Below are 12,698 nucleotides of genomic sequence, written 5' to 3'. Positions count from 1 at the left end.
TGTGTGTGTGTGTGTGTGTGTGTGTGTGTGTGTGTGTGTGTGTGTGTGTGTGTGTGTGTGTGTGTGTGTGTGTGTGTGTGTGTGTGTGTGTGGGTGCGTGTGCGTGTGCGTGTGCGTGTGCGTGTGCGTGTGTGTGTGTGTGTGTTATGCTTTTAAGTTGTTTGTGTAAAATTCTTTTTTTTCACTCGTATTGACACTGAACGTAAGTCCTTTGATCATTTTCAATTATTTTGAATGCACGTTCGAGCACCAAATCATTATATCCAGTTCAAATTATCAATTCACTGGTTTGCGTAATTTATGTGAGGGCATTAAAACCAATGAGAGTGAGAAGTTCACTGTCCGGAGGTACACTTTTCTGTGCTGTATAGCGTCCTGAATGTGAACTCTGCTTTAGATGTCTGAGTAGAGTTGATGGGCACAAAACCAAACATAAGCATCTCCTCAAAATATACATCTTAAGTCGAATTGAATTCAGTTCGTCATACTGAAAGGGACACTGAAGTGAATTTGTTAAACTTGTTTTTGTTTCAATTGCACGGACTGGCTCAAAATAAACACACTCTCTATTGTTTATGGGCTCGGTAACGCAGTATTTCTTCAATGAAGCCTGAACGAACAAAAATATTACGCGACATTTGCGGTGGCAGCAACAACTAGCAGCAGTGACGCGCATTCGAGATGCGATGGGATTGGACGATGTCCAAGAATGGAATTCAAAACTAGTTTCGGTTTCGGTTCTTCGTAGCGACATGTGTGGCGTCCGACGTTATATTTGGCTGGCCATTCTCGATATCTCAGGAATCGGTTTTTTTGCGCTTCTTCCGTGTTGTCGGCAGAACATTGTTTCAGATAAACCTGCCAGCATGGCTTAGAATCGCAACTATCATTAGTCGAAGCGTACGCGATAGCTGAGCGCCCTCCGCGTCATCGGAGACGCTACAGTTCGAGGCGCTTTGCCCAAAGTTTGGGAGCCTGCCTGGCTTGTCACTGCGTCGTAAGATGCGTGTGCACACTACTCCGAGAGTAGGCTGATTCGCCACTGTGCCTGTAAGCAGTCGTTACCTGTGTCAACAGCACGCCCACGAGAACTTAACAGCTCGCCCGTGTCAGTCACCACGCATTCTGCGAATCGTGGTCAGTCACCATCAGTCAGCCCGTGGTCCGCCCGTGTCAGTCACCACGCATCGCTCGGTCGTAGAGCGATGATGATTGCAGCGCAAAGTGATAAATTCAACGCAGAAAACATTACCCAAACACGAAAAAAAATCAACCCAGAAAAAACGCAAGCGTTTTCGGGGATTTGAACCTGCGAATTGCAAAGCATTCTTTAGAAGTATTTAGACCACTAGGTCACAACCAAAAGTTTCCAGAGCAGGGTATATAAAGAATATATTGTATAGCCCATTTATTGTTTCTTTCGTTACAGCATTCCCAGCAGCTTAGATTAGTATTTTTTGAATAACGCTTGTGCAGTAAAGGTCCCCCAAATTTCGAGAAATATCTCAAGTCTAGAGATGGTGTTCGGTAGGCAGAAAAGTGATCGCAAGTGTGTGGTCGTGCTGCTAACCGCTTTGCTTGTTCGCCCAGCGCAAAAAGGGCTTCGCGAACCTTTGTTTTATGCTTTAAAGTAAACGTTTAGGTTGACTTTATTTCTTTAGTACACATATTACCTTCGCTGGCCCTTAACCCGCCAGTAATTAGCCTTCGAGTTTTCAATAGCGTGCCAGTCAGCGAAACATCGCATCTGCGCTTGTGTGGAGGTACTTGGGCTTCATAGACTTTACTCAGCTTTATATATTTACAAAATAACAAATTACGGCAGATTCTTCGGTTAAAATCGTGTCGTGGGCTAGTTTCGACTGACAGAACAAATTTAGACGGCACGCCGGCGGCTGGCCTACTGACTCTGTCAGAATAGTCGGAGGGGTTTGTGAACCGTGGAGTAGTGCAGTTAAGCCAAGCCATCCTGAGTGAGCAGCAAACGAAACTTCGTTGAAAATGGGCAAGGAAGATGCATAGAGGAGGACAGGGCATTTAAATTGATTTTCCTAGAGTGATCGAAACATCGCCTGGGGACTTCAGACAAATTTCAAAAAGTAATCCCACAATCTTTACAAATAACTTCAGTGTCCCCTTAGCGTCTCCAAAGTTGCGCCACTTCGATATGTGTTTTAGGGGTAGGAATAAAGACATTCATCACACCACACTTACCTTTCCAGGGAGCAGTTACCGGCATCACCGGACGGGTGCAGTTCGACTCATTTGGGACTAGAACCAATCTTTCGCTGTCCCTTGTTCAACTAAAAGAAGTTGGCCTCACCGAGGTAAGCTCCAGCAATGCGCCGTTCCTACTTTAATGTGCCCTCAGATCGTCTTTGTCGAACCGATGTGTTTAATACCTCTACTTTGTTTCTTTGTACACAGATCCAAGTAATGTAGAGCCCATGTTTTAGGGTACCTATCAATGTAAAATTGGGGACGATTTGGGACATGTTCTTAGTCAGTGATTTCCCATGCACGCTTGATTGGATGACAGGTGCACAGCTCGGCCATACCAGCAAATTCAGAAACCTTGCAAACTCGTCTCCAAAATAATGTTGCTCGACAACAGTAATTTTGCTGCAAAAATAATTTGCTCGACAACAGTAACTATGGCGCCAATGTGCCAGGAGTCCAGTAAGAATATTCTGTTATGCATTGTAAGCAGAGTGGTGGAAAATAGCGAGAGGTTGGAAACGCTGCTATTGACGGACGAAATGGAGAACATTTAGGGGGGGGGGGGGGGGGGGCGTGAATTTCTAATCGCTGGATGAGTGCATTTTTATTTATTTATTTATTTATTTATTTATTTATTTATTTATTTATTTATTTATTTATTTATTTATTTATTTATTTATTTATTTATTTATTTATTTATTTATTTATTTATTTATTTATTTATTTATTTATTTATTTATTTACCCTCAAGGCCACACGCGTTACAGAGGGGAGTGGATACAACAATACAAGTCAAATACAAAATTGTTTAGATGAGTACAGGCTTGTTAGGTTCTGTGTATACAATATTAGCTAGCTCGTTAGAAAACGTTGGTGGTCGACAATGGCGGCTGATTGACCGGGAAAGGGGTTCCATTCTTTTGTAGTGCATGAGATGAAGGGCTGAAGTCAAGCTCTGGTTCGGCAGTGCGAAATTCCATCTTTATGAACGTGGTCAAGTCGTGGGAAAATTTACAGTCGTCAAAACTGTTAACAACAGCAAAGAACGAGGTGCCAGCGTATGCACAGAACGGCAGCTTACGATACCGCTCAGGCTGCTAAGTCAGGCTGTGCGCATGCGCTGAAGCACCCGAGTGCAGTAGGGCAGCATCGTTAGGGCCGATAACCAGGCGCCAAAGAAGCGGCTGTGGCTATCGTGAGCTGCCACTCTGTGCGTAGGCAGACACCTCGTGTTTTGTTGTTGTTAACAGTTTTGACGACTGTACAACCGTAGAAGGATGAGTTCGGTGAGCAAATGAGAACTATAATTGATTATTTTAGGTGTGGGTGAGAAAAATGTGTGGGCGAGAAAAATGGTGTGGGCGAGAAAAATTGGCAACGGGATGCAAGACAAAGACAGTGCGATGTGGTTTTAATAGGTGCTATGCTAGCGGCCCGATTGTCGTTATGCAGTACGAAACCAGCGGAGTTATTCTCTACGTATTCTAAGGAGCTAATTAAGTTATCTTTAGTAGGATCCCATATTGAAGATACGTATTCTCATTTACTACGAACTAATATTTTATATAATGTTAGCTTTATCGACAATTTACAGTTACTGTATGGCAGCATTCCGCGCAGGTAATGAATACATGCCATAAGAAAAGATTAAATTTTCTAAGAAGGCATGTTTAACGGATTTTAAAAAAACCTACAAACATAAAATTTATCTTGCTGTACGGGAGAATTGAACTATAGCAGGTAGCGCTGCTCTTATAGGCGGTTTATTCTCACAAGAGAAATTATTATATCAGAACCTTACTTGAATGCATTTAGCTTGATTTTTATCCACTTTGAATAACAGATAGGAAATACATTATTCATATATAAAACGAGTGCCTTCGAGGTAGAATTGTTTTCTCAAGACCCTGCTGGTGGGGCCAGCTGTCTTCGTAATTTCCGCGGGCAATACCAGAGTGTTGGGCAGAAGCTGCTGACTCACCCACCTTCTTAATGGTAAGGGTTAGGAAGGTGAGGTAGGCCTTTATTTTGCATTTTCCAGAATTCTAGGAGGGTGTGGCTGGGAATGGACGGGTTGTAAGCATGACGAAAATGGTTATTTCTTAGTTTGGAGTCTTGGCAATATCCCGTGTACTTTTGTGCCCTGATCGGTGGCTTCCAGCTATCGTGTCTGGTTTGTCGGTAGTGCTTGCCGGTGTTTGCGTACTTCAGGGGTGGTTGTCAGATTTTCCGTGGCGGTGGCCGCGGTCTATGGAAGGGGAGAGTTTGAGTCCCTACTTATTCGTTTCGTTATGTGAAAAACGGAATTGGGTGGGGTATAAAATTGGGTCATTTCCGGATGACCCTAAGCGCAGAAAGGAAAAGTTATATGCTTGGCATGCTAGGGAGGCTGATTTAGATTCTGTGGTAATCTCGTTTGGCCTTGTCACAGACAGGGCGAGGGTGATAGCCGTCTCTTCTGTTTGCGCAGTAATAAATAAGTGCAGCGTCCAACATGTAATATGATCCATCGCTGGGGTTACGACCGGTGATCTATGCCTCTTACCTATCCTATTACTCCAGGTCTGTATATACGAAAAGAGCCTTTATTCACGCAATGCTCTTGTAGCGCAGGCCCCTTTCTTCGTAACGGTGCTTCATATTCTTCAGGATTAGTTGGGCGATAAAATATGGTTATTTTCCGGCCCGGACGAAGATGTATGCCTTCTAAGAATTAGTTTATTTTATTATGTTGATGCTGCAAATACATCCACAGCATAATATCAACAAGCAACATGAGATGATTAAGTCTAGATAGGGTTAAACAAACTGCTAACTTTAGGGAGAATGTTTTGAAGTAGCACCCGGTTGTATAAACAGTTTATTTTTGATTAGGTACAAATATCGCTTTATCTGGGTATGGAGGTGAATTCAGGGAAGTAATAACCTGGATAATAAAGTCTGCGGCGCAGTGAATGATCCGCATAAGCATAATCATCACAACGCATGAATGTAGAATCAGAGTTACGGATACTTAGAACGACACACAGCTTCGCTAGAGAATTCTGAAGAACGACGGCGCTTCGAGCAATACATCTGTCCATAAAAATGAATTTTGTAAAATTCTTAAATGTTATCACAGGCGAAGGAACACTGCAGGCAGTTAAATGGGTGCGCCACCCTCAGTATCCGCTAGAGAGGAGAAAAACAAAAAAAAAGACGTTCCATTTTTTCCGGCGACTGCTGCCATAGACCTAGAACGTGTTCCTCCGTCTCTAAACCGTAAAAAAATATTTTTTTGGGCAGCTTCTTCAACGTGATGCGAGCGCCAGCGTCAAACACTGCGCTATATGCTGAAACTGCACTTTAGCGGCGCCGACGTGATTTCTGCGCGGCATTCTTCTCAGCGCCCTTCGGGCAGGCGAGTTGCCAAGACAACGGTTTATATTTGCGTTGAAATTCTCCCGCGGCCTGCATCACTGAGACGATTGTGCATTTTTTGAGCTGCCGAAGCAAGTAAGCAGAAACGCACGTGCTTAAACTGCAAAATCTTCCCCTGAGTTTTGCGTTCGCTAAAATATAAGGTGCTTGAAGCTCTTCCAACAACTACCGTGCCTGTTGGCGCTTCAAGCGTGCATAACATGTAAGCTACATAACGCATCTCTTCTCTTCGAATCCGCCGCAGAAAAAAAAATGTGAAATTTTGAATGAATCAAAGCCTCATGCGGAAGTAGAATGGCGCGTTCTTTAATGCTGATTTCTTATAGTCAAAATACCCGGCTTTAGAATGTCTTGCCTTGAGATCCACTTCTGTGTGAACCTGAACCTCTTAGCATATCAAAAACGCCGCAAAACCTGGATATGAGTGTTCAGAGCTGCATTGGCGTAAAACACGCTCTGCACACGAGTGCTTACAGTCACGTGGCTCCTGTTAGGAAGTTTGGCTTTTCTCCAGATTGCCCCAACACTAAAACAAAGGGGCTCACTAAAGTGGGACTGCCGGGACCTCATTTTAAGCAACCAAAAATGAGCGAATACAAATAGATTGGTAGTGAACAAAAGCGCGTCCCATGTTTTCCGGGAAAAAAGTATTGCTTGTTAGAAGGAACGGCACTTCAAAATTTTCAGCGGCCTCTATTTGGGAGTCAAGCCAAAACAACTCTTTTCTACTGCTTTGAATCTGCTTCGGCCTCAGGGCGCGTGGCAGCATGCAGGCAGAGACTGAGCTGATGTGGAAGGAGAGATTTTTCTAGTTTCTTCGCCTTTGTAAAAAGGGCCATTGAGCTGTCCGTAGAACACAACAAATGTCGGCGCTTTCTGGGTGATTGGGACTCGACGGCAATTTGCTAATGCGTAGAACCTGTACTTTCGGCCTGGTAATGTTAGACCGTACCCATAAATATCTTCTTTGGATGTGCGAGTGTGGTTGATTTTTCTTTGGTGCGATAACGTTCCAAAAACTCTCGTTGTATATCTTCAGTCACTAGCGTTACTGCCACAATTGAATGGGGTGATATGTCAATAATGGAGACGGGAAATGTACAGCATAAAAAAAACTGCGTTGTGAATTCTGCCTACGTTTGGTTGGCTATAATTTTAAAAACGAAATGTTTTATTTTTTTGTTTTTTATGACTGCCTGACCTGACAGGTGCCCTATATGAAAGAACGAAGTTTGCATCCACCAGTAAGGCAGCCGTACGGCTTCAAAATCAGTTCCTACAGCTTTCCATAATTTTGGGACGGAAGGAAGGATGTCAGCGTCCAAATTTTGAACCCCTTAGCACAGTTCTCTACTAACTGAGCTAACAAGGCATTTGCAAGCTTGTAGCGTCAGAGATAAATAAACGAAAGAACAAAACAAATTTTTCCTATTCAAAATCTGACACCACCTTGGGTGCTCTCCTCTGTTGGGTCGTCGAAAATACGTAGTTCAAACACAAAAACAGCAGACCCCACTTAAACTATAACGGGGTTACTCATAGCCGTGACTGATGTTCTCTGTTTCCTCTTTTTCTCTTTCAAAGAATTTATGTTGTGCGAGGCGTTCCCCAACCTTGTTCATTTTGTTTTCTGTTTCAGGTTGGCCACTGGGACGAGCGGCAGGGTGTACGCTACCACAAAAACCAAAGCGAAGTCCATGAAGAGGTGGCTCACACGCTTCGAAACAAGACACTCCGCGTAGTCACCATTTTGGTGTGTAGTTTTTTACACTTGTATTATTTTAGTTGGCTTTGAAACCATTCTTTAGACCCCTGCAGCGATTCGTATACCAAAAAAAAGTTAAACTGGAAAATTTCCTAAATACAAATGCCAGATTTGGCACAAGAATATGCGCAGCAACACCACCTTCAAATAATCTAAAAAATTATTTCTACAACCTAGAATTTTTGATTCATCGGAATTTCTTGTTCCTAACGCGCCGTAACAGAGAAAGAACGAAACTGAGTGCAGATATTAAAAATCTCAGTTGAAGTGTTTGTAGCACCTAGGATTGTGATGTGCGTGCATGCGTCAGCCTGAACTGCTCCACAAGATTCAGTTCGTGCTGCAAACAGTGCTCACGGGGCCAAAAGCATACCTCAAAAGCAAATGGCTTGAAGCAGTTAGGATTTAAAATCCAGTTAGTGGTTTAAAAATCAAGTGTCAAAATTAGAAGCTTTGCGGTCTTGAAAAAATGTTTTGATGAACGATGAATGCATTTCATTGCTTTTCTTTGTTACTGTGTCCCATGCCGCAGAGCCAACCGTACGTGGTGCTGCAAAAGGCTTCCGTGACATCGTCAACAAAAGAAGATCGGCTGGACGGCTTCTGCGTTGACATCCTGCGCGAGGTGGCGCTTCTGTTGGGCTTCCGCTTTGAGCTTCGGCTGGTCAGGGATGGCACCTATGGCACAGTGAACGCCCGAGGTGAATGGAGCGGCATCATTCGCGAGGTCATGGATAGGGTGAGTCCGAATGAAAATTTTGCTCTTGTGTCGTTTATCGTGGCTGCATGAAGTTTGATCAGCGCACGAAAAGGAAGGCCAGCAAACATTACTTGCATCCAACAAGTCAATATTTGGTGATGTAGAAGATCAGCATACTTGCCTCTTTATAACAAGCGAAAAATTCGTCATGAGGTTGATGATGAGGAAGACCTAACGCACGTACAAAAACGACAGACAGTAGGGTGGTATTTGAGTGAGTGAGTGTGTGACTAGGTGGTGGTTTTAAGTTGGTTAGTGAGTGAATTAGTGAGTGGGTGCGTGAGTGAAGGCATAGCTAGCATGAAAACGTTACGAAAGGTAATGCTGCGTATAACCCAGACGAAAAACACGGCTACAAAACGACTCGGAACAAACACCTGCCTTTGCGAGAACGCCTTATATCTCTGCAAATGTCGAGCTGGTTCAATCTTCTTTAGATAATATAACTCCAGTTCACTAAACTCCGAAAAACATTCGGTCCAAAATGGGTATTATAAAGAAGATGTAACACCTGTTTTCGGTGTGATACTAATCGGCGTGTAGCCCTCTTGTAAACGCATGAAAAATCCCAGTTTAAAACATGCCGTGGGGATACCATTAAAATCTCTTTGTTAGCTTATTAGAGTTGCATAGAAGTAGCCTGATAGACGACAATCACTAACCTTCTGTTCTCGCCTGTCGAGGAAAATACCGCAAACAGAGCATTGCACGAGAAAATACAACGCACCGCACCCATTCCTGCGTAACACCGTCTTCTAAATAATAAAAACGCAATTATTCAAAACACTTAATTGAATTCAGTGCAAAACGCTGGCATACACTGGAATATATGACTTACTCAGTGGTTATCATTCAGAATTACTAACGTGAAGTTACTATAATTTCCTCACAAGATTCTGAACTGTCTCGGAATATGGGTCTGTCGCTGGTTTGCAACGGCGATGATTTTCTTAGGGCGTTTCTCTAAAAAACAGGAACGTAAAAATGCGCTGACAGTTACTATTCTCAGTACTCCGAAATTTGTGGGCAGCGCGAACGGCACTCTCCTCGGTCACGGTGCATATCTGCTACGTCATTCGATGTGATCGCGGGATCAGCGAACGCAGGGCTGCTCGCTAGTGCGCTATATTACCTCACAGCGCGTCGCCGCCGCCAGACAGCATGTTGTGGCAAATCGTGCTTGAAGCTCCCGCGCAAATGTCATGCGTCTCCGATGAATCGCGTACGGAGCAGCGTCTAGAGAAGTGCTGGGAGAGGGCGCTCCTTGTACGCGGTGCTGTTCCTTGGCAGTGACGCATGGCGAAAGTCTGAGGGGGAGGCAGTGAGAGAGGTGGCGACATCGTCGTGCGTTCCAATCTCTCCCTTCACATGTTCGCCAGCCGCTCCTTCCCATTTTTCTTCTGCCTTCGCTGTTTCGTTCGCTCAGTCGGTTACGCGGATACCAACAGATGCCTCTGCCTCCGCTAATCCCGGGTACCGAGTTCTAAAGAGCTGCGCGCTAAAATACGTCATTCAGCACGCTCGGGTGCAACAACGCGAGAACTCACACCTGCAAAGTAACACTTTCAAAACGGTTCTGAAACTCACTGGAGCCGCACTCAAAAAAGAACAATAATGCCTGAAAATGCAACCACCAAACGTTGCATACCACAGAGAAGTTTTAAAAGCGGAGCCAAGTAGAAATATACGAAACAGTCCCACTGGGTCCGAAGAACGCGGAATTTCTCAATAGACGCACGCTCCCGATGCGCTCCGCCCGCATCCGCTCCTAGTCACGTCTATGCGTGAACGTTCGTCGACCACCCACGTCTATGATGCACGCCTATTCGCTCCTTCTAGCCGGTACTTGTCCAGAGATGCATCCTGATGCTCCCCTGTGTATGAAGTGTGGGGTGTTCTCGGTGGCTGCTCGCGGAAACGGGGCGGGAGCCGTTGCAGCTGTTTAAAGGGACCCTGCAACATTTTCGATAAGCGATTTCACGGTTTCCTTCGCGTCTGGAAACACTGTAGGGGTATAGTTATCGCTAGCACGGACAGACACTGCGTGATTTGCTCGTCGCACCAGATACTATCTATCGAAAGCGTTCATTGCTGCAACTGAAGAAATACCCCCCAACTGCAGCTATATGACCCTAATTTGCGTAATTCGAGCGGTCGAAGGACGTCAAGACCGGTAATGAAAGAAAAATCTTTTGAGCGAGTTTCCGAATTATCTTATGGGCCTAGATCAGTAATTTTTATCTGACGTACTTTGCGACCCCCTGATCTAAGTACTGGGTGTGTTGCGTGACTACGTTGTGCAAGCATTTAGATTGCAAAAAAGTTGAAAAAAAGTGTTGCAGGGTCCCTTTGACACCTACGTTATTGTAGACGTTCGAACTGCAGGCGTTCGAACAGAAGGAGATACTCAGCGTTTATACAACACGGTCGTAAGAACACGAGACGGCCGTGAAATCTTTCAAAAAACATTAATCGCTCCAATCGGTAAAGTTGACAGCAAGGGTGTAAGTTCCCTTGCAATTTCGTGCTAAGGTGCGACTCATGCACGCGCGCCAACCGGCATATTTTAAACGGGTCACAAGAACCTTGCGCGTACATCCATGCTGGCACAAAATTTCAACTGTAATATTCAATTTGCTGCAAGGCGTAGTCTCAAGACTTCAAGAATTTTTTTTTTTTTTGCATAAGAGCAGCCGCAGATACCCAGGGAGAGCCACTGAACCCGCGTTTGACTCAACAAAACACAACTGTGCGATTTATATAAATGAAAGCTTTTGTATAAAGGTGACGCATCTAATCAATACCCGAAAAGAGAATAGACGACATGTGTTTTGTACTCACCTGAGGAAATGAAACGAATGGAAGTACGCGTCATTAGGCAGGGCATTTTGTCTAGCCGGGCCGCACCCTGATGCACCGTACACAGAGCGCTGCCGCCAAATGCGAGGCCCCTTACATGACTTTTTTGCTTTGTACCTTTCAAAGCGATCTGCGCATGCGCTGTAGCAAAACCCCTTGCCAACTCCTTGGCACTGGAGCCACTGCTTCCCCTCGCTCAGGAAGGCGGTTTCAGAAAAAGATCTTTTCGGCGAATTGCCGGAGACCGAATAAATCAGTCCTGTTTCCTACGTCCAGAACATGACTACAACAGCGCTGAAATAAAGCAGTTATTCAAAAGTACGCCTTTTCCACGAATTGCGAGGTGAAAATAAATTTTGTTTCTGAGCAATCGTATTAAGTGCGGCTAACTTGATCGAAAATCTGTTTCGGCCATTCTACCTGCAAAAGAGGCGTTTGGAAGACATTTTTTGTTAGCCGGGGGAGGTAAGGAAACATGAAGCGACCCTAAGGGCCACCTCCTCCCCTTTACGCCGCTCCGTGACAAAATTTGGCTGCAGTCAAGTGGAGGAAAATTTATAGTCTGAAGCAGCACTTTTCTTCCAGAAACAAGAGACGGTTGATTGATTGAGGGGTTTAACGCGCCGACGCAACGCAGGCGATGAGGCGCGCCGTAGTGGAGGGCTCCGGATTAATTTTGACCACCTGGGGATCTTTATCGTGCGCCGAAATCTCGTACACACGGGCGTTTTTGCTTTTCACCTCCATCAGAAAAGCGGCCGCCGCGGCCGGGAATCGAACCCGCGACCTCGTGCTCAGCAGCGCAACGCCTTAGCCACTGAGCCACCGCGGCGGGTAGAAACAAGAGACGGATTTTTCAGTAAACGCTCGATCATTATCCCTACACAACATTATTTGAGCGCGTAAGACTTTACGTAAGACCTGTACGTATAGGCGTTTACACACACGACGCGATAGCTTCATTTCGCCGCCGCGGGAGCGCTTGGGCAGAGAGCTGCTGGCACCTCCTCAGCTACCACTGAAGGTAAGCTGAGAGAGCGAAGTTTCGACAACGGCTTGAAAGCCCCGCGGTACAGGAAAGGCAGAGACCGTCTAGGCTTGTGTAGGCTAAAATGTAAGCATGAAAGGTTTGGCGCTGTGGAGGGTTGGCCAATTTGAGTTGGAAGGCGGCAGTGCCAGTGTTTCAAAGTATTGATTGCGTTGCATTGTAGCGGGAGTGAGTTTTTTCTATTTCTTTTTTTTTCGCTGACGCTTGGGCGCATGCCATCATACCTTGCTTGCCTGACAGAGCTTGCGGCTGCGACAGGGCCGCGGGATATTATAAAAGCAGCTTCACAATACGTGTAAGTAATCGCTACTTGCAGAGTGTTATATTTTAATGACGGTATTCTTTTTTGGATTACTTGAAGGGAAAAATTTGTCTATATGTCTGTATGTCTGTCGGCTTGTCGCCCCTCGGTTCAGCCAGTCGGCCAAATAGAAAGAAACTGCGGAATAGCTTTATATTTCGACAGCCAAATCTAAACGTCTAAATCCGATGGAAACGTTCATACTTGTCAACATTGTTGAACAAGAACAAAACATTACGCAAGTATGAGGCAGGAAATTAGTACATAAGCTGGCTTTGCAGTGTTTCTTTATAAAAATTTATGGATGTTTGATTTTTGCCATAGC

At 44.9% G+C, this 12,698-nt stretch overlaps 1 protein-coding gene across 1 annotated transcript in view; it reads left to right on the top strand.

The window, feature by feature from the left end:
* Positions 1-12,698, top strand: part of LOC144153826 (glutamate receptor ionotropic, kainate 2-like) — a 210,099-nt gene that overhangs the window by 181,625 nt on the left and 15,776 nt on the right. Inside the window, exons 8-10 of the mRNA XM_077685558.1 lie at positions 2,223-2,327; positions 7,280-7,393; positions 7,938-8,144. Coding sequence (XP_077541684.1) covers positions 2,223-2,327; positions 7,280-7,393; positions 7,938-8,144 — 426 coding nt within the window. The remainder of the gene's footprint in view (positions 1-2,222; positions 2,328-7,279; positions 7,394-7,937; positions 8,145-12,698) is intronic.

The sequence above is a fragment of the Haemaphysalis longicornis genome, unplaced genomic scaffold, assembly GCF_048455015.1.
Source record: "Haemaphysalis longicornis isolate Haplotype H1 unplaced genomic scaffold, Haemaphysalis longicornis Haplotype H1 scaffold_9, whole genome shotgun sequence".
Taxonomy (NCBI): Eukaryota; Metazoa; Arthropoda; class Arachnida; order Ixodida; family Ixodidae; genus Haemaphysalis; species Haemaphysalis longicornis.
The sequence above is the reverse complement of the archived record's forward strand: the minus strand, read 5'-3'. Positions and strand labels throughout refer to the sequence as shown.